A 23,012-nucleotide genomic window follows, 5' to 3' on the forward strand; every position below is an offset into this window, starting at 1 on the left:
TCACCTTTCCCTTTTGGGTCCTAAGTCTTCCTGCATCTCCATGTTCCTTGAGATCTGCCCCAGGAAGAAACTTGCTTGATGGTCACTCTTTTCATCAACAATTTTCTCCCTTTCCAATGCATTTTGAACCTATTTTAGCAATCCCTTACTTGAAACAGGAGCACACAAACTAAAATGAAATGGAAATGTAATTACATACCTTCAATGATGTGCTTTCTTGACAACCCTCTTTCTGTTTCAGCTCTGCAACAAAAAAGAGATAGATGACTTTGGCTGGGGAATGCTGTTTTATTTTCTAAAAAATCTGTTTCAAAATGCAGAATAATAATTCTTTCTTTTTTAACTTTCTTTTTATTTATTCTTTGTGCCTTTCACATTATGCCTCCCAATCCCACCCCTCTCCCCCCTCAGATAAAACAAAATAAAACTTCAGAGAAAAAAAAGGGGGGGGGGAAGCGAAAGGGGAAGAAAGAATTTGTCATGGAAGCTGTAGAGGGACCCAGTGAGTCTCGCAGTAAACCCCTTTGTCCTTACAATTTTACATGTAGGCATGCATTGTAAAGAATCATTTGTCTGGCTCGAGGGCCCTGGTTTCTGCTACCCCCAGAGGCCCTGCCAGCTGTGGTGGGCAAGGGAGTTGACCCTGCCCCTCATCAGCTGCAACACTTGGGAGAGTGGCCCCTACACCTTGCCTGGGCAACACAGTAGTACTGTGGATGTGAAAGCCAGAGAACTGATTCCGCTTCTTGCTCATCGTTGCAAGGAGTGAACTAGCCAGGGTGTTGCTGGAGAACACGCCCTGGTGGTGAAGACAGTGGAGAGATGGCATGCTGACCAACTATGCAACTACCCAGGTCCAGAACCAGGGTTGACCCACCCCAACATCCACCCAATCTGTGATCTGCTGGAGTACAAGGGGCACATGTCCTGGGTATGTGTGGGGTATGTGTGTGTGTCGGTCTTGCAGACCCAGGGCTGCAGGATCTCCATGACACAGGGCAGCAATGGGATGTCCAGGAAGAATCAGTGAGGGCTCATAATCATTCTTTCTTTGTCTACACTGCTAAGTTTTTACCATGCTTTCAGCCAGTCCTGCACTACTGGCTATAGAGAAAGCTGGAGGGCAGCACCCCAAGTGTGGAAAACCTAATAGATATGGTCAGGCTATTGGTATCACTCAGCTCTAGGCTAAGCTACCAGTCAGCTGTCCTTATCCATGCCTTAGAAAACACAACACACAGCTCAATCTTCTAGGCTTGTTCCTAGCCAATCTAGAAAAGAAAAACAGTCTTGGCATAAGTTCATAGGTTTACTCTATGGTGGGGACACCACTGACACTAAATTTTTGGATAAAGCAAATTTGAAAGCATCTTTTGACAATGAAAATAACAATGATTTTTACAAAAAGATACAACAAGCTTTCCTTAAATTAGCATGTAAGGCTTGTCTTGTTTAATGGCAGAGCTTCTGTTACTCCAGAAAACCCCTAAAGTCTGGGCAAGCAGAAAGGACATGGTGGCTGAGTTAAGTCTTAATGAGCTATTCCTTCAACATCAATAGTTTGGACAGCTTATTCTACAAACATGTATGCCACCATTCACCTGTTTAATGTATCTATTCTGAGTCTTTTGCAAGTACATCAGTTAATATTGTGTTTAGCTCTGCTACATAGTGGCTCTTGCAGCTGGTCTCATTTCTGGATTATTTTCACCCTCAAGGTAAGGTTCATGTACCATTGCAAACATAAGTCAAATTACAAAAAATGGGCACCTGTATGATAGATACTGTATTATCTAAAAAGAGGACAATCAGAATAAAATTCTAGATTACATCTTTATGTCTTCATATCATTAGCAAGCTCAAGGATCATAACAGTGTGAGCATGTGTGTATGTATACATATGCATTGTGATTAGGATCTTCCTAAATAACTAGCCTGGGCCTCCTACTTTAAAATACAAACGGATAACAACAGCAATAACAAAAGAGAAACAGCTACTTTCCTTTTTCTCTCTACCTATTTCAGGGTGGTCAGTAAGGTTTTGCATGTTTCTGGTTTGTTGTCATTGTTGTTAAGATTCTGGCATCTTTGAGATTTCTACAAGAAGTACAGGCCAAACATTGCTCTGGTATAAGGACTAGCTTGCTGTTTTCTTACATGTTTGGCAGAAGCCACCAGCTCCCTGGTTCTTGCTGAATAATGTAAGCAGCAGTTCAAACACTAACAGGCTGCTTCATCAGAAGCCAACGCAGCTGGTGGTTTGTTCTGCATCCAACAACACCGAGAGGGCTTCTCTTTCATTTGTCCTGCCGGTGAGTGACATGGGGATAGTGTCCTTTATCCCCCAATGAGATGGTCTTTTTGATCAGCACTCTCAGAACCCTCTACAGAAATGATCAGAGACTTGAACCTGGAGGCTAACAGGGTATTTTTATCTTTTCATTCCATGAAAATCTTGAGTTTGGGCAGATTTGAGGAGCTTTTCTTTTGTGATGGTTTACTGTCTTTTCCTAAATTTTGAACTCTTTTTTGGAAATGGTTCTAAGTATGACACTGAAAAATCTACACCAGTCATTTAGTAGTAACAAGTGGCAGCTGCTATGCACTAAATTTCTTTGAGAATACTCTGCTAAAGTGTAGTCTTAGGTTAATTACAATTTCTTTAGTACAAGAAAAAAAAAACCCTGTAAGCTAGTTGATTTTAATATGAGTTAAATGTAAAAATGATTGTTAAAACAATAAAAAGGAAAAGGCACAAATTTCTAGTCATTTCTAATCTCTAAGGAAAATAAAATAATAAAAGGTGTTTAACTTACTTTCCACCCCAGTAGAGTTTGGTTGTGATGACCAAGCTGGACCTCCTATACACCAAACAGATAAAAAGAAATAGTAGATCATTGTGGGTTGTTGATTGATTGAATCATTATTAAAGCACAAGGAGGAATTTGTGGTAGTACCTCACATTATAAAAGAAGGTGGAAATGGAGTTCTGAATGCACAGCCCCGAAATGTAAGAACAAGAGAGACCGGTGAGTAGTGACTTGAAGTCAGACACTAGAAGGGACTGGAGGGAAGCAGTTTTTTCAAGAGACCCTGCAGGAAGAGGGCTGCCCAGCATGCTTGTGAATGATGTTGCAATGTGTACTGGGTGGGAGGCAGTCTTGGAGGTCAGAGATAGTGCCTGAGAATGTAGGTGACCTACAGGTAGCTCAGAAGAGCAGTCACTAATTAACACTTATTTAGAATCTGGCATGATGTTGATTTCCTGTGAACCTTTCCTGGGAGGAAGCGTCCTCTCTGCCAAGGACCATGGGCCCAAGTGGCTCTGAAGTTATTATCTTAGTCAATCATCACACTCTTGGGCAATGGGAAGTGACTGTGTAGAAACAGGAATGATGAGCTAAAGCCTCATACTTAGTAAATGCTTTAAATCCTTTACCAAATGTCCTACCACTTTACTGCAAAGGGATGAAACATGGAACTGGTTACTCAAAAGCCCCACTCAAGGGCAGCAAATGCTGTAGTGTAGTGATCATGAAGAAATGTCCTTTGAGAACTAAAGGGATATAATCTAAATTTGTGAGGCAGAGAGCTCAGTGCACTTTGGTTTAGAATAAAATCTTTTGAGACCAAACTTCAGAAACATTTGAAATACAGGACATTTATAATTCAGTTAGCTACAGAGTCCATACCTTAAAGCTCTCGGGCATACAAGGCCTCCGTGATTAATGGTGACCAGTGGGGAATAATGGGAACAATTCTGGCAACTTTTTATCAAAACGAAAAAAAAATTTTTTTGAAAATGTCAGCCTCTCCATCCCACTAAGTTAATTCCCAGAAGCGTAATTTGAGTTACAGAAATGGAAGATCTGTGGATATAAGGCCCTGGGGATTGCATATGCCAAAAGGGCTACAAATTTTTCACATTAACACAACAACCTTCCACTACCTATGATAATAAGAATCTGTACTGGGGAGCCAGATCTCCTTTAGCAAACACTTTCTATCTTTTTAAAAAAATAAAGATGTTAGGAATGTTATTAAGAAATAAACATAAGCCTCTTTGATTATTCAGAGCAAATACTATGCTAAAGCTGCACATTCTATCCAAAATACTAAAGTTAGATTCTCTACAAAACTGTCTGCCCATGTGGGTGTGCACGCTAGTATTTATGCTCAGGTGGTAAGATTAGACCGAAGCCTGGCAAATTATCCCTGAACCATAGAGGCTCTCAGAGTAACTGTTCTGGGTGGTGGAGAATGATCTTGTGAGTGTAATACAGCAAGATGGTGCAATCTCCTGAAGGCTTTGCTTCCTTCTCATTCGGTCAGCAAGGCACCTCAGCAGCCATTTTACATTTATGACAATCAAGGCTCAGAGAAGTGAAATTGCTTTCTATGGACAATGATGTTAGCAACTAACGACTCAAGGACAAGGAGCTAAGTCAGCTAGTTGAACATGCTAGGAGGGTTTGTTTATCTTTTCTCCAATGTCCTCCTGGAGGCAAATGTGAGCCGTATAAACTTTTCATAGTGTAGTACTAGCTTGGTCTGTTACCTGCAAGGCTGAAAGGTGACTTGTGAAATATTCATACTAATCTATTTTCCACAAGGTATGTATGATGTGCCCTGAAATTAAGGAGGATGAATCAATGCCCACTGAGGGAAAAACCACTGCTTCTCCTCACTCATGAACAGGGCATCTTCACCTTGCTGTTGGTCTTGCTTTGCTGTTTCATGACACCCCAAGTGCCATGCAACCCTCATTATCACTTGCTTTGTGTACAGAATTGGTAAAAGGGATGGGTGAACACAGTCCTTGAATTTCTTGGAGCTCTCAAGGATAGCAGACACTTCTCTGAACACTCAAGAGAGTAGAGTTTCAAGCACCCAGAACAGATGTTGGCAATTGTATCGGTGACACAGCTTTCGGCAATTATCCTAAGGGCTTTTTGCTCCATCCTTTCTTTGTACAGAGAGCTGTTAATAAAATGAGTGGTGAACATAAATCTGTGTCTAGATAGTTTCCTGCAGCTTGCTTCTTCACTAATTACAAGTGCAGTCAAACCTATGCAGAAGCCACTTTCTTTTACGCACAAATATCTCACAACAGTCCCTCTTCTCTGCCAGACCCCATCATGACTCACTGTAGTCAACAGCTATGTAATATTTGGAGTACAAGTAATGAACTCATTTATTTCCAAACCACTGGAGATCATTTCTTTACCAAGTGTTGGTTGCTTTGGGGGGGGCAGCCTTTTCTTCCAGTATTATGATTTTATTTTTGCTTTTCTGATGCAAATCAGTAAGTCTTTAAAAAGGCAAACTAGTAGTTATGGTAGATGTGGTACCTCCAGCCTTTCTTCTTGATGATGTTCCCCAGAATCACCTCGGCCCTGAAAGGGGAGAAGACAATGTCTTAGACTGCAGTGTCTCAGAAAAGCAAGAGTCAACCCAGCACCAGAGCCATCCCGTTTTTAAACTCTCAGTGCCTACAGAACCCCAAAATAGAAGCTCTCTCAGCTGGTAGCACAGTCTCCACTGTTTCTGCTTGTGCCGGCAGAATCCTGCTCCCAGGCATTCCAGAAGCACCTGCCAAATGCTGGCGCTGGCAGGAGACCGCCTGTGGTCCTGACATAAGAAACAGAGGAGTCATCTGGCAGCTTGGTCCCACATAAAAATACCCTATTTTGTGGTGTTCAATGAGAGTCAAGGTTTTTCCATCTATTGTGGTGGAAGAATTTAGTTGTGCCAGGAGGACAAGAGACCTCAGACTATTTAGACAGAAAGTATTGGTTTCCAGGTGATCTTGGAAGAAAAGAAAGAATCTACATGTGCACTTAAATGTCCCAGGTCCAGCAGTTATAGTGGTCCACATGAAAATGTCCCAGGACAGAATAATGTTTGCCATAGGATTGAGATATAAGGAGACACTACAAAATACCCTTCCTGTCGAAAGGTGCAATGATGATAGCTTAATATTCTCTTCCCTTCAACTTCCCCAGGAAGATTCACCAAGATTTTGGAACTAAAATGTTCTATATCCCTCCCAGTGAGAGCCCCGGTGTGAGAATCAGTGGGGCTGCCAGAGTTTGGAGTGGGGAGGTGAATGCAGTTAGCACTTTGTTCATCATGAGCCAGATATGGATGCCATTGCTAGCTGTTACTTTATGGAAACAAATGTTGTTTTTATTAGAGGGTACAGCCTTCAAGAAATCAGGATGCAGACTAGCTATGGAGCATGCTCCAGATGGATAGACATTGGATGGTACTGGACTCTTTTTCATTTCTTCTTGTTTGGCCATCGTTACATGTAACCTTCATAATGAGACCCTATCTCAATTCCACAGTGGCCATCAATCAACATTGATTCAAATGACTATCACTCACAGTAGGAGTTACAACTGAGTCTTTAGCAGACCTACTATGTTCCTTTCTCTTCCTTAGCCTGTAAGGGCTGTACGAGATTCAACAGAGGAAGGCCCCAGACAAGAGGGTTTGTAGAGAGGAGCAAGGTCTTACAACTGCTACGTTCTTTTCCTGGACCCATCATCAACAAGGGGATGTGAATACTCAAGTCCTCTGATGGTCTTTAAGCAAACACAGGTCCTTGTAAAAGAGGAACCCAAGTAAGAAAAATGCTCTGAGATCATGTGGGGTGGACAGGGCAAACCTCAGCTCAACTGTAACTTCCCTGAGGCAGGGGCAGCAGGCCTGCTGTGGCCATACTCCACATTTCCCTGAGAGACCAGCAGGGATGTCTGCTTCCTTTATTGATGGAAGCCAGACATCCACATTTATTCCAGGACACCAGGGCTCTGTACTGATTCTAAAATACACTAGTTATGTTGTGTGGCATGTGCTTGCTTGTCTGGCCTGACAGAACATCAGCTATGTGTTCTGATTTAGCATGCTATGTTTAGAGAGCCAACTCAACATTCAGGTCCAAAGGAAGTCGCTAGAAGTCACTCCTCAATGGAAGCGAGGTCTCTCTGTAGTCTGCTGTCTTCAGAGTAGGCTCTGAAATGCCCTCTTGTAAAAGTTGTTGTGATATTGGCATCATGTGGGAATCAAGACTTTCATTAATATCAGCACAGGGACAGGAGGTCAATTAATCAGCTAACACCTATCCATCTCCACCACCATTTCTCTGGCACTTTTTTCTTGTGTTTGTTTCCCTTTTGGTTCATTTTTCTTACAGGAATGGGCTGGGTAGACCAAGAGGGCCCCAGAATTCAACACTCTAGAGATGGGGAGGGCTGAGGAAGAACATGTACAAGAGAAGCAGCCTCTCATCACCAATGCCACAGCAGTGTCTGGGCACACCCTCTTGCTTGCATGGGTGGCAGGTGAGGGACAGAAACTGGTTCTGACTTACTTCCCAGCAGCATAGACCTCAGCAGTGTCGAAGAGATTAACTCCACTTTCATAGGCAATTGTCATCAGCCGTTCAGCAACCTGCAAGAGGATACAAAGGTCAGTCAGAAATGCCGGAGGAAATGCCTTCCTAGCTGGGAAGCAATGTTAAACCCTTTATCTACTTTTCACTCTGAGATCTCATTACCACTTCTTGGTTTTCTCAGCCTTAGTGAGTGGCAAAAGAAAGAAGACTCAAGCATAGGTGATCCTTCTACCCTCAGACAAAGTAGGCTGAAATCCCTCTTCTGTATGTGTGTAGGGGGAGTTGTTGGTCGTCTTCCAAACACTGAGGTGTGCAGATCTGTGTTTCCTACCCCGCTGGGAAAACCTTGTTTGATAACATCCTCGGTGACATGTAATTTTTATGACAAAGAGGGTCATTTGTATCAACGCCTTTCTGCAAGCCAATAGTTTCTGGCAGCTGGATGACTCTTGACCTAAAAGCTTGTGACTTTCCTCAAGGCTTAGCCAAAGGTGCTGATGAATCATGGGCCAGACAATCATGACTGCTGTAATGCTCCTGGCACTGGCAGTTCAGTGGAACAATAGGCATCATCTTGGAACTGCTGCTGAGTCAACACAGGGGAGGGAGGGAGAAAACCCCTGACTCACTAGGGAACAGCTCCTCTGTGCTCAGGCTGCAACAGATCAGAGCTCCAAGTTCCACTGTGCAGCTCAGTGCAAGTGAGAAGTGAAGCAGGAGTATAGATGCTTATCTGTAACAATCAGCCCAAGCTATAGCTGTCAAGTAGTGTTGTGATAAGCAGTGGAGGAGTCTGTCTTCACTTTGCTGATTAATGTATTAGAAGTTTCAAAAATTCCCACTTCCCACGTCAAGGATTGCAATTGATTTTCCATTAAATTCTTTGATGGTGGACTAACGTTGCTTCATCAGCATTTCTAAGATAGACCGTGATTCTGGTGTTTCGAAGTTAGCCCCTCAAGACCATGGATAGGGTAGTGTGCACAGCTTTTAGCATTACCCACAAGACAGCAGTTATGGCTTTTCACCCGCTACTAGGACAACATCATCCTGAGCTGAAAGTAGAGCCAACATGGTTTCCTCCTTCTGGTTGTCCTATGTTTTAGAAATTATGGTGCTTGCAGTAAAATTATTATGGTATGTCATAAAGCATATTGGTGGATATTGTTGGGAAATGCAACAATTATATTTCAGATACAGAGAAGTTTTGAAATGAACAATTCTGGATGGACTCTTGGAGTGACTGATAGTAGGAACACTTCCCAAGCACAGAATCTGAAGACTTCATGTGAAAATAACGGGAAAAATAACGAATTAAGTCTTAAGACTGGCTATAAAAGGAGTTCTTAATTGGTCTAGATAATAAAAAGCCAGAGTCAGATATAGAGGGAAATGCTGAGAGATCAGAGAGAAGGAGTAAGCCAACCAACAACTGGCTTTAGGACTTGATACAGTTTTTAATCTGAAATGTCTAATGAAAGCCCCTGTGTTTGTTCCCCAGCATTATTTGGAGAGGGCAGAATCTTTAAGAAGTGGGGCCTAGTGGTAGGAAGTTTAGTCACTAAGATCCTGCCTCCCTGTTCTTTTTGGTGTGCACTGTCCTCTATTATACACTCAGCCATGACATACCAGCTCACTACAGATCAAGTCAGGAGAGCCAAAAGAATATGGATTGGAAATCCTGAAACTTGGAGGCAAGATAAACCTTTGGTCCCTAAAAGTGGATTGCTTGAGGTCTTTTGCCACAGTAATAGAAAGTGAACACAGTCCATGAATGTGTTCTGTTGGACAAATCATTTGGCCTTCACAGATTTCAGTTTCCTTATCTGAAAACTGAAGGGGGTTCTATGAGGGGACCTTCTTCTCCCAGGGAAAGCTGGTCTCACTTCCTCAACAAGGGCCTAATAGCCTATGAGCCTACGTTGCCAAGAAAAGTCTTTTGAGATATTCACACTAATGAGATGTTGCAGAGAATTCTGGGAACACCTTTCCCTTTTCCACAGAATTTCTAGAAACAGAACTCTTGCCCTGTTATTTTTGAATCTTAAACATTCTTGTAGCTCTTTCATTCTTGTTACCTGAAGAGGAAGTTTATGCAAAGGGATGAATAGGGCAGAAAAAGTTACTCTCTTCCTATACCTTAAAGGTCAAAATGAATGCTCTCTTTTTGGCTAAATTAATGTGGGCAAGGTTTAGTGTTACCGACTGTTAAAACTACATCAACTACATTACAGATGAGAAAACATGGAACAAATCCCCAAATTCAGGGCTGTTTGGACACTACATGTGCTCTCTTAAAATAATTTTTAAGAAGTTATTACTCATATATATTAACCATATATCTTGGTTTTCATTTAAAAGGCATATTATGGAGTTACTAAGTTTGTTGATATCCCTGCTAAGTACCTATCCAATATGTTGTTGAAATCTTCAGGGATAGGGACTTCAAACCCTCCTGGAGTGGCCTTGATAATTACAGCATCCAGCATATTATGGTGTGGCCATTTGTACCTGCTTTAAGTTGAGAGCACCTGGAAGTCTGAGAGAACAGGGAGGTGAATTCATTGCTTTATAGGCTTATAATTTTACCCCTAGAGAACAGGTGGGATTGAGCCATTCAGTTGTGGGCATTGGCTCACAGTTGGCCCCTCTCCTCACAAGGCTAGCTATCTTCGTATTTTTCCTTCCACATAGTGCATCAGGCCGTAGCAGGTTGCAGGCTGGAGACCCTGGCTGGGGACTTAGTTCCCTTCTAACTTGCTGCTTACTTGGTGCCTAACAGTGTCTGTGTCCTTTGCTATACGCCCTGTGACTGTGCCTCTGTACACCCCCATACTTCCCCACCTGATGCTAGTCATAAGGCCTCCTGATGTTCACCCAGGTCCTGCTGTAGGAAGGAAGGACTTCCATAGCTACTGGGAGTGCTGCCATTGGAAGGCCTTCTGCCAGCCCCCTAAAGTTACCCCACCCAAGATCTGATTCTAGGCTAGCTTTTACCTAATGACTGGGCAGTACAGTCACACACACACACACACACACACACACACACACACACACACACACACACACACACTAAAAATCCAAGAAAAAAATATTAGGGAAGGGAAGAATATTCCTACTGAACATTTTCTTCATCAGAATTGTAGAAGCTGAAAGTGGCTTACCTCATCTGAAATTTGACCTCCAAATGTCACCCATGTTCCTGGAAGAGAAATATTTGTGCATTATTTGTAGCCATTTTCCTAATATTGTACATAATAGGAGGAGACCTTTATATCAGAATAGGTAGTTCACAAATGTGTTTGGGCACATGCACGCTCTAGTTTAGCCTTTTCCCTACCTAATATTCCAGGAAGGGTCTGTGTCACTTTGGGGAAGAGTACCTCTTCAAGCCACCATGGATGCTTGTGGCATACATCCTCACCCTACATGAAACTTTGATTCTGCTATAGGACCAGATGCACAAGAAGTCAGTGCTACAGAGCTCACTTTGGCTGCACACCTATTTTTACTTTTCCACAGCTAAGAGGCCTAGTCTGCAAATGAGCACAAAAAAGAGTGGCAGCCAGAGTGAACCAGGCCTTGACTTAAGCTTCCGGCCTTCTTTGCAGACTCCATCTTGAATTTTCTGTCACCTTTCAAGAGGACTTTCTCAAACATTCTGCAAGGACCTCTTTACAAGACCTGAGTGGTGGCACTGTGTGTCCTGCTCTGGGAAATTTCTGTTGATTTGGGGTGAAGGTAGAGGCAGGAGCCAGGGCAAGGACAAGGAAGGCAAAGGGAGGGAGACATAATGAGCAACATGTGTAAAGCTAGACACTGAGCAGGTACATGCTGTGCCTCCAGCAAGTCTCTTCCATTAATCACTTCCTTATTCATTTTTTTTTTTTTTGAGCTGTAAGTACATCAGACAGAGACATTGCCCTCACATACCAAGGATAGCCAGGTGAATGGTACGGTTCCTGTCTTTAGTTCATAGTTAGCAGTGTATCTTGATAAATGCTCTGACTGAGGCAAACACAAGACAGTATAGCAGAGCACTCTGCCTAGGCTGGAATGGAAAGCCCTCATGGGGGACTTTGAATGTTACAGGAGTAAATTTTTCTTGAATCATTTGACAGACTCAAAGAGGAATTTTATTTTCCATGTTTAGAGCTGAGAAATCCCACATTAGCCAACACTAAGTGGGATAGATACCCAAGCTTCCACCAACATGCTTGGCTTTGAGAAGGTTGCCCCCTTCAGTGTATCACATTGCTGAATTAGACTGTCTCTAAATTAGTGTGTCATCCATAGACATATGTTGATATACTTTTTTCTTTGTTCTCAGAGACCAAAACAAAGAGAGTGTATGAATCATGAGTGTGCTTTCTGTCTCCGGAGGTTGCAGATGGGCAGCCCACAGCTGATGCTCAGCTTCCAGGCTCACTCTGTTTCACTAGAATGGAGTTGACCAACTTGGTATTTCAATAAATTTTGAATGAGTTGCTGACATTTACACACTTAGGAAGTTTTTTTCTGAAAAATTTTGGATTTTCAGCAAACATAGACAACAAAGGGTCAATGCCTTTTCTAGGTAGGCATGCCCCAAACTGAGATGGGGAGGGCACTTTGTCTGTGAGCCTCCCCACCCAGCTTCCTGATGCGTTCTTAACATTGAAATAAAATGGTTACTCATTTGTACCATATATGTTTATTGCCATTTTCCTTACAGCAAATATAAGAGGAATGCGAACTTGTCCATTTTAAAAAACAGAAGTGATTATTTTAAGATAAAAACAGGCGTAGACATTTTTTTCCCTCAAAGAACATTCCAAACAAAGAATGCTAACGGAGAAAAATCCCATTGTAAGCAACCAAAATAAAAGCAGTCATGACCAGTACACAGAAAAGGTGTTCTTTGAAAACTTAATGGTCTGAGGAAATGGCCCATGCTTGGTTTTGAATGGGAATTAAGTGAGATGCTGTGGAATGCAGCTCTGTATTAAGTGAAAATAATTGCCTGGGCGTCAAACCTTTTCACAGGCATGTTTATAAAAGAGTCCCTTTGAATGTGGCAGAAATGATGTGCCCTGAAAACAAACATTGAGAATGTTAGTGGAACTGTCTCAGCATGGGAGGTTTACAGCTGAGAATGCTCAGCACAAGCTAAATTACTGGAACCATTTTCTATTGCAGCAAACAAGAAAGCATATATGAGTGACAGCGCATTGGTGATTATTTATTTCTGGGATGGTGAGAATGTTGAAGGGGTCAAAGAACTTTTGGGTGGGGGCCCATGAAAGGAAAACATGAGGAATGGCTGTCTTGTGTGATGAGGGAAGTCTCAGATCGTTTAGAAACTGCATATAATCTGATCAAAGTCACTGTTGCCCGAGGTGGGTGAGATTGCTGCTGGCCCTGTCAAGCTATGGACCAAAGATGGCACTATTTTGTGGGATCACTATACCTGAGTCCCTTAATTTCACCACTCATTAAAGATGGCTTTGGGCAAAGAACTAAAATGGGACAAGCCACGGATTCAGTAATGAGTCTCACAAGTTAGCTATTCTTCTATGTCTTCAAGAAAAATCAGGTCAATGTTTGCTTAGTGAATTTGCTAGCTGGCTTGTGCTGTGCTGTGAAAGCACTTCTTTTGTTTGTTTGTTTGTTTGTTTGTTTGTTTGTTTGTTTTAATCATTCATGTCATCAATGAGAATAGACCTATCTCTACTGAGTACAGAAGATTTCCTGGAGCCTCAGCTGCTTGCTGATCTTACAAATCATCTGTGCTCGAATACTTCTCTATGGGGACATTTACAAGAACAGATGCTCCTTGACTTACAAAGGAGCTATGCCTGGGAAATCTAGCATGTGTTGGAAATACCATGAGCCAAAGGCATTTCCCATACCTCATTTACCAAGCACCCTAGCTTAGCAAGCAGTATAATGTGTAGAACCAGCTGTTTCCTGCATGGTGTTTGGCTGGCCAGAGGTTCACCCACCTGCTGTTGCCCAGAATCATGACAATATTTAATGTAAATTCTACCCCAGGAAAGGACCAAAATTCACATGCAAAGTATAAATGTGGTGGTGGAGAACTAAGTTTCATCCCTAACACCATAACAAAACTCAAAGTATAGTTTCTACCAATTGTATATTGCTGTAGTATCATCATAGAATTATAAATTATAAATCAAGACAATGTTAAGTCAAAAACTGAATTTGCCTAAATTATTATTATTTGCTCATCTCAGACCTGAGAAAGCTTGGAGAATGACAATCCATTTCTAGATGAGAATGATAGCCTAAAATTCATCCTCCAAGATTGCATTGTTTAAAACTGGATTGCCCAATATGTCTCTGATTACAAGCTTTGCATGTAGTTATGCATGATAGGAAATTACCCCAGTACTTTGAAGACTAATGATAGTTAAAAGGCAATTCAGTTCAATTTCACCAACATTGACTAGCTCTTCAAATAAACTAGCATTATTTAGCTCACTTTCATTAACTACTTTCTAATAGTATTGAAGACTAGTAAAACTCCAAAGACCAGAACTGTATGTACATCTCAGAGAAAGATAAGACCATTTTACACTTAAAAAATGATGGTGATTCTAACCATGTTTGGATAGCACTAGTTTTAGGAGTGGTTCTAGTAAAAACAAAACAAAACCCAAACCTATACGAAACAAGAACCAAAAAATAAAATAAAATAAAATAAAATAAAAAACTCTTCCATGTCTCTTTTAAGAGCTTAAAGGTTGTATTGTATATATCACAGTGAAAGTAGACAGCCTGAAGGATATTTTCATACAAAAGAAAAGATGTTAGGTCAAAGTTGTGATGAATTATGATGAAAAATAGTGAAAGTTAAACAATTTTTTCTTATATTGGCTTAGAACTATTAACAATTAACAGCATGTATATTATATATGTTTGTTATTGCTATAGTTTGAATATGGTTTGAATGCCATCAAAGTTTCATACATTGGGAGTTTGGCCTGATGTTATCAGGAAGTGGTGGGAATTTTGAGTGGTATAGCCTAGTAGGAGGCCAAAGGCCAATTGGGGGTAACCCCTTGGTAGCTGTCATGAGGGAGCTGTTATAAAAGGAGCAAGTTTTGCCCTTCTATCCCCTTTGCTCTTGTTTGAGATGTAGTCACTTGCTTGTTTAGACATGCACTCCTGTTGTGATGTGCCACCACCTACTGACCCCATACAGGTCATCGAAATGCTCCTCTGTACCTCCCACCACTACCTACTCTCACTGATCTTGGACTTGGCACCTTCGAAACTTTGAGCCAAATAGTGATGGCAAGTCGATAAAGCAACATACATACACCATAACTAAAAAAGTAGTGTTTCCTGTTTTGGAAGTTAGCCATTATTACATTCATCTTACTTTGTTCAAGGGGACCACCTCCCTGACCCTTTACACACTCACTACTCTCTAAAGAACTAGAATAAAAATGGTGACTTAGTAGGTGGTGGGTCCATGCTGGTTAAGTTGAAGTGAATTGCCTTTTGAGTAGCATTAGTCTTCAATGTAATGGGATGATTTCCTATCAGGCATATTTACTTTGATTTATTGAAGAATATGAATAATGCTCATTAATCATTCATCAGTTCTTTTGGTTTCTAGGTGGCTGAGATGTTTCCCACCATCCCTGGGGAGACCAGCCATTTCCCTTACTAGAGAAGGGTGCTATGACAGTCATCCCTCTTGCTGCAAGGAGAGGAGGTGACACTGTGGGCAGATGCCACAGTCCTTCTTGCTGGAGGAGGATAGAGCAGCTGTATTGTAAGGGGTCCCTGATTCTATGATTTTACACTCTACTGTATTGTCCCTAGGTGAGCTAAGGTGGTTTTCTAATCACAAAAAAGGTGTGGAAAGAACTCTGTTTACTTATTAAGAAAAGTTCCAGACTAAACAAAGTAAAGGAACCCAGAAATCCTAGGCCCGAGGAGAAATCTCTAGTGACAGGTCTGGGATGTGTAGACAGGTGCCTGGGGTGATGTTGAACAAGTCACTTCTGGAACTTGTCAATTTCCATCAACTCAGGGGAACTGAAAATGGAGACACCTGTTTGCTGAGGAAGCAGTATAGCCAGGGCTGGAGTCCTCAGTCCTCCACTAACTAGGACGACAACTGCTGGTAGCAATAACTAATAATGATGATGGTAATAAAATAATAATAAATAAAATAAATAATAATAATAATAATAATAATAATAATAATAGCTTTAGGAGGATGATGAAATACACTAAAAGGTATTTGCCTCAAAGTCTCCATTAACTCCCCATCTTAGCTTCATGAGTGTTAAGTATTAGAATTTCCTAGAAGCTCCACTCTGAGATTTTGATTATTTCTATCTGACCAATAGCCAGATTACCTGTGTGTTTAACAAGCATCCTAGAGAACTGAATGTGATATGTCACACTGAGAAGCCCTGCTGTGGCCACAGCAGAGATGCTGCAGGTTTGTATTGCAGTGATGGTGACACAGCTCAAGGCCACGTCTCCTGCAAATGACGCAGATGAAGCATCCCTCCATGATCTGGCTTGCATCTGTCAGTGTTTTACACAGAGCCTGGCCCTTATTTTTGGATCCAAGCAGCAGCCTAATCTTTCATTTTTGGCATCTAGTGTGTTGCTAATGAGCATCTGGCTAGAGTTAACAAATGTGATGTAACTGAGCCTTTTCTTTGACTTTGATTACCTTTTCTCTCAAGAACCAGTAACCCCACACAGGCTCTTTGGGGGGGGGGTATCCTTTCACACCTGCACTTAACAAAAGAGCTTAGAATAGCAATACAGCCAGACAAGGAAGCAGTGAAGGCCACATGGAACTAAAGTGTGCCTCTGACGTAGGTGAGGTTCAAGTGGTATTCCTCCCATTTACAGCTGAAGAAAGTGTGCTCACACACATGCACACTCACTTTTAAGGACTAAACACCATTTAAATCCTTTTCTACCCTTGGAATACAGTAAAATAGGAAACTACAGTTAAATGAGAAAGAAGTTCTCCACATCTGTCATACAGATTCACTGTGTTCTTTTCCCAAACCAGTGGTTCTCAATCTGTGGGTCTTGACCTTGCCTTAGATCAATGGAAAGCACACATATTTACATTACAATTCCTAACAGTAGCAAAATTACAGTTAAGTAGTAACAAAAATAATTTATGGTTGGGGTCACGACAACTTGAGGAACTGTATTTAAGGGTTCTAGCCTTAGGAGGTTGAGAACCACCATTCTAGACTCGTGTGCATCTTATGTATCAGTTCTATTCCTATTGGGAAAACTCAGCAGTGTTTGCAAACACCACGTTTTCTACAGACAAAAGTCCAGGGCCCTTTAGTGGTAGGCTGTCTAAACCTCACTCTCCATAGCCCCATGACGATTTTGGTTGGTGATGTGACTTGTTCTCCCTATCCCATGCGCTGTTCCAGCCAGTTGTACACCTGGCTGTTTGCAGCACCACCCTGCTTTAGGGACATGTCCACCTTCTGCTCTGTGCCAAATGTCTCTTCTGTGGAAAGCTTTGTTATATTAAGCTTTATACCTCTTCTCTCAAATTGTCCATTTGTGGATGAAGAATACCACATATCTGTTCCATTGCCTCCGAGTCACCTTCATGCTTATTCATTCTCTCAATTTTACCAGCAGTCAAGGTTTGCCTAAGGATTTTGGATTTTTGTTGTTCCATAAGCAACGCCCCAAACTCATGCTCAAAAAACAAAAACAAAAACAAAATCAAAAAACAAAAAACCCCAAAACCCCAAACAAACAAAGAAAAAAACTGACCCAAGTGTTAAGTCAGCAGCACACACTTCAGAACTCAAGACCTGGTTGAAGGCTGGCTAATGGCAGGTGTGGTATCTGTGGCAAAATTCCTGGGGCAGATTGTCCAGGAATGGAACCTGTACCAGAAGACAGCTCCTAGCTGACAGTGTTGTCTAGATAACACAGAAACACGTGAGGAGAGGTAGACACTAACCTTTTGAACCTGTGTGCACATTTGAGGTTCTAAGGGTTAAATGGGTGGGGCAGACACAGGTTCTTTATGACCTTTACAGAGAGTGTACACATATTTGACCCTTCTTTCCCTTGCTCTCCCTCTCTGTGCTCCTTCCTGTTCCCACTTTCTTCCTCCCTGTTTTCTTTCTTTGATTTAAAGATTTTGGAATTTAGCTGCCAAGGGATATTCCTAGCTTCGTGTTGTTTTAGGAGTTATTTCAGGGCAAGTTTGCCCAGAAAATTTTTGTTCTGTTTCTCCATTTCCTTTTCAATACAATTTAAAGACAAGAGAGTGGTGTTGAAAATAGGATGGGTGACAGGTATGTGACATTTAGAAGAGGCTAACATCTTAGAAGAGTGCTATAAAGCACATCACAAGCAGAGTCAACTCTTCTCTAGGGACTCGGGAGCTATTTCAGCATCACAGGACAGATATCTTGGTACACTACAAGCCTTCACCAGAAATGAGAACCTACACTCTGAGCTTTGATGGTAGATTAGCCATAACTACCAATTTGAAGCCAAACTTCTCTTGAAATTTCTTTATGAAGACATGATTTCTGAATTGATTTGGTTCCCTGAGCCTCTTAGGAAAATTCAAAATAAAAAAACCTTAAACTCCTTAAAATTTTCTTCTCTGCATTCTTTAATTTACATTACTGAAGTGTATACTATTAATTTCTAACCTGAAAAAGTTACTTTAAAAAATCTTTTTTATTGGACAATCCATTCATAAACAAGGTTGTAACAAATCATGATTCTTACTACTTTCTGATCATGAAAAAGGAATGCGAAATGTGGTTTGCCATATTTTATTCTAAGTGTCTTGGTCATAGGTCATAATATTTTTCTAGTTCTGTCATTTATATATTGAGGATTATTTACTCAAATGAAACTCCGAGGGCATAAAAAAAACTCAGTATACAGCATCAATAAAGCTTTCTCATGTTGTTCTTTGAAAAGTTCTTGTGTGAAATATGTAGAGTAGTTAATGTAGGTAAAATAAACAGTGTTAGAGTAAAAGCAGACACTTAATATAGGATACAAGAAATACATGCAATTTCTAATTCTTACAACAAATTCAAATATTTTTAATATCTTCTTCCAAAATGTGGCCTACTACTAAAATAGACAATGCTTTTTCCCTATGAGATTTTTGCACAGTTCCTGGAATATAGTCTGTGCTCAAACACATATTTTTGTTTCTTTTTGACTCTATCATACCCTTCCACAGCAAGTTAGTATGGGTAAGAGTTCTGGAAAAATACTCTTACCAAGATTTGAAAGTTACTGTGAATTCCTGCATCATCTCCTTTATCTGTGTGTGTTTTTGTTGAACATTTTTCATCACTGATAGTTCAGAGAGGTGTTCCACCTCAAATAGCAATGATTTTGAAAACTTTAGTGTTCCTGAATATAGAAAACACAGTGTGTATTCATGTGGTTGTTAGGATCTGTTAAGCATACATTTTAATTTCCTGAAAAGCAAGGAAAATGTCCAGGTGAAAACAAGAAGATAATCATTGTAAAAATGATGAAAAAATATCTTGGAACATTCCTTTCAAGGTCTTCTTTCTGGGCTGTGAGCGATCAGATGCTTAGGATATGAAATGTTATTAAAAGGCAAATTTTGTGTTCAGGAAATAGGAATAGTGTGGCATCCTTACTGAAGCAGGAATACAAATGTGATTTCTGACTAAGAAAGTCTTGAACTATAAAAGAATTAGAACAGAAAATATATATGGGACAGTTTGACAAAACCTAAAATAATTCTCATTCTCAGTCATATTGCACTTAAATTAATTCAGTTCCTATGTTTGCCTGTAGATTCATTAATTTACATATAATCATCAGCTTTCTTCATTAGTGAATTGTAGATATAACCTGTCAGTAATTTCAGTTTTAAAAATGTATCTATAATTTTTCCTAATAGAAAATGTGTAACTATTCCAAGTCAAAGGGGGTATTTCTGCATCACCCTTAGAATGACACACTCTTTTTATACAGACTTTTCTATTTCTATAAAAGTAATAGAAACTTTCTTTTTTTCAGAAATTTTATGCAGAAATTCAATACAACATCAAGAACAAAATGGAACAATCCTAAGTCATAAAACCATGCTGATCTATCTTTAATATCACAGGAGATTCAATTCATTCCAGACTCTACCTAGAGTCTGATGTAAACTTTGATTATCTTCTTGATTAGATTAAGGAACACTGAGGAGATTAGTGAAGGGCTTTCCAGGATGTGTCCATGATGAAGATTCTGGAGATGTTTAGACTATGGGGGTTCTACCACAATGAATGCACAGATCCTGTGATGGGTTCATAATATGGTGGCATTTTCAAATGGTGGTGAAAGGTGGTCCTGGATGAAGGAAGGTTTATGGGCATTTTATTGAGGCCTGTGTCTGTCTCTAACTTCCAATGTTTGCCTTTCTTCTTCTTTCTGGTCACCATGGCATGAATTGCTCTGCTCTGCAATTCTCTACCCACCACCATGGATGATGCCTCCTAAACTGTGAGCCCAAATGCATCCTTCCTCTAGTTGTTTCTACCAGGCTTTTGATTTCAGTGACAATAAGACTGATTAATTCAGACTTCTTCCAAATGATAGGCAATATTGAAAAGTTAATCTGCGTCTATGAGAAGAGCTCCTGGAAGCCTGATCTCTAGAGACAAGCTCCTGTTGTTGGAACACTAGCTTTCCCACCAAAGCTTCAGCATTGAGACAATGCTATTATAATAGCATAATCCTGATTGTATAGGGGCAGAGTGAAATTTTCTGGCATACAATATGGATGCAATCTAGAAATTTCGGTAAACAGACATCGAGAATATAAGCATTGCATTTTTATTTAACAGCCTTCTATGGATCTCAAACACAGAATGTGGGCCTTCTTGGGACATTTTTTTTCCCCAAAACTGCCAAATGAACTTTTTATCCCGAGAGACAGACTAAAAACTGGCATCTATCAAGTACTCATGGAGTCTCATATGGATGTACAAAGAAAGAGTGGCAGAGAAGAGATGATCCTTTTTTAAATTGTCTGATCCTCTATCTATTCATTGATTGGAAATGAGTTCATCAGAATGAATTCATCATTATTTTAGTTAGTGGACACATGTTCAAGTGTACATCATTAGAATGTTCTGGAGGGAGCCTGGGAGGTCATCATGGATGCAGGGAACTGTCATGGTAGAATAGCACTAGCTTGTGGTGTTTTAAAGCAGTATGGTGTCAGCTACTACTTCTTGATGACTCCAGTGATCCTGACCATGGGAAAGAGGGCAAGTGTTCCCATAGGGAGCATCAGGATGAAGAGCTGACTGATAATGTTCCACTCTGGCTAGTTTTTTGATTGGAAAAGAATCTCAGGAACCACTCACTATGAGTGCAGAAGGTTTTGTCAACACAACTATAATGCATTTTTATTTTAAAACATACTTTACTAATTCTTTGAAATTTATATATAGTGTATTTTGATCATATTCACCCTCAGTGCTTCCCCATAATTCTTTCCAGATTCGCCATCACCTCCCCGACATTCTCTAATTTCTTGTCCCCTTTACTGTTATTAATTCATGTGTGTGTGTGTGTGTGTGTGTGTGTGTGTGTGTGTGTGAGAGAGAGAGAGAGAGAGAGAGAGAGAGAGAGAGAGAGAGAGAGAGAGAGAGAGAGAGAGAGAGATTCTAGTTTCTGCTGTGCATATCCTCCTGGTCTAGGAATATCCACTGGAGTATGGTCAATCTACCCAGAGCCACACTTTTAAAGAAGAGCAATACTGAAGTAGTTCCCCTGTTAGAAGTGAGGATTCATGAACCTCTTCCCATTCCATGCATGGATGTTGGTTGGCCTGGTCTTGTAGAGGTCTTATGATGTGACGAGGAATGGATTCTAAAGGTAAGGTTAGGTGGAACACTCAGGGTCCTTTCTTCAGGACAGGGACTCTGTTTGTCTTGTTTATTAATGCCTCTTCAACAACAGAACTAAGTTAAATTTTTCAAGTCAAGTTCCTCCTCAGTTGTAGGCAGCACATTATAAAATCATTTTTTCTTAGATATACCCTTAAGGGCATATCTAAGTTTTTGTCTTTTGGATAAACTTCAATAATGTGCATAGACAATTAATAAGTTCACCATTAAGACTTAATTCATACCTAAAATGGATAATGATACATACTTACTGTGTAGTTGTGAGAAATAATGAGATGACAATGATGCCAACTGGTATTTTTATTTTGAGACCTTACATTGTATCAGTCTCTGTCGCATGTGTTCTATGGACATCATGTGAGCTAAAATCATAACTACTCTAATCTGAGTTTGTTTATTGATAAGTGCTTGGGTCAAGAATCAAGTCTAAGCAGTGAGACTCCACAGCTCACACTGTTAAATGCTGTCAGTTAATGTCCACAGAGTCACAAAGACTTACTGAATGCTATTTTCCTTCTTGTCTCCAAGGAGAAATTATTAAAGCAACAGAAGTTCTATAGGAAGATACTTCTTTAAAGATGGTAGTGAAAGTCCAAGTCAGTAGACTATATCAATTCTAAAGGCAAATCCAGCTTAACAAAGCTCAGGGAGTAGTTGTTTATTATGGATTGAGAGGCAGAACATTATGAAAAGAAAACATTAAAAGGACAGTGAAAATTTCAAAGATTTCTTAAAAACTGGGAATCAAAGGTAAATAAAAAATGAATACCTAGTCCACTATTTGCTTCTCACACTGGTCATCAAAATGGCACATGGCCACTCACTGGCTGGGCCTGTTGCATGCTGTGTGGGAAGGAAAATGTTTTCATATGTGCCAAACTTTCTCATCTATCCAGCCATTGATGAGCAAGTAACTCAGGCAGGAAGGCAGGTTGGTGCCCCATGTCCAGGTCAGTGAGCCACAGTTCCACTATAGTGAGTGGGACCACCTAAGGAGCTGATGAACTGTCCCATGTAGGAACCATGGTTTAGTTAGTCTGAGAAAAGGTCCAGGCATAGTTGTTTTTTGTCTGTTGGGTTTTCTGTGTTTGTCTGCCTTCCTTCCTTCCTTCCTTCCTTCCTTCCTTCCTTCCTTCCTTCCTTCCCTCCTTCCTTCCTTCCTTCCTCTCTATCTATAAATAAAGCTTTCCATGTGGGCAGAATGGTGGCCAGAGCTAACAACTGTTCTAAGTGAGGTTGGGACATTATGGGAATGCACTTAATTCATCCATGAGAGAAACCAAAGTGTAAGAAAAAACAGTGAATAATCATGTAGCAGAGAAGGTGGCTCTGACCCCAAGCTGGAGGTTGTAATGTCTTGTAGAGCCTTTCACTTAACTAAAGAGTTACAGAATGTAGTGGTTAGAATGAGAAGACCCTAATAGGCTCATCTGTTTGAATGCTTGGTTCATAGTTAGTAGAACTGTTTGGGAAGGATTAGCTGGAGGAGGTATGGCCTTGTTAGAGGCAGTGCATCAATGGGAGTTGGCTTTGCAGCTTCAAAGTTCATGCCAGGCACAATCTCTCTCTCTCCCTGCTGCCTGCACATCAGGATGTAGCTCAGCTACTTCTTCATGCTGCCTCCTGCCACTGTGCTCCCCTGTCATGATAATGGGCAACTAAAACTG

General features: G+C 40.7%; 1 protein-coding gene across 5 annotated transcripts in view; it reads right to left on the reverse strand.

Annotated features, from left to right (window-relative positions):
* Positions 1-23,012, reverse strand: part of Kcnab1 (potassium voltage-gated channel subfamily A member regulatory beta subunit 1) — a 388,290-nt gene that overhangs the window by 72,672 nt on the left and 292,606 nt on the right. For all 5 annotated transcript variants that reach the window (XM_035450521.1, XM_035450519.1, XM_035450520.1 and 2 more), the window contains exons 3-7: positions 10,567-10,604; positions 7,379-7,458; positions 5,352-5,396; positions 2,817-2,861; positions 200-243 (exon numbers count right to left, since the gene is read on the reverse strand). In XM_035450521.1, the coding sequence (XP_035306412.1) occupies positions 200-243; positions 2,817-2,861; positions 5,352-5,396; positions 7,379-7,458; positions 10,567-10,604 (252 nt within the window). The remainder of the gene's footprint in view (positions 1-199; positions 244-2,816; positions 2,862-5,351; positions 5,397-7,378; positions 7,459-10,566; positions 10,605-23,012) is intronic.

Source organism: Cricetulus griseus, assembly GCF_003668045.3.
Source record: "Cricetulus griseus strain 17A/GY chromosome 1 unlocalized genomic scaffold, alternate assembly CriGri-PICRH-1.0 chr1_0, whole genome shotgun sequence".
NCBI lineage: Eukaryota > Metazoa > Chordata > Mammalia > Rodentia > Cricetidae > Cricetulus > Cricetulus griseus.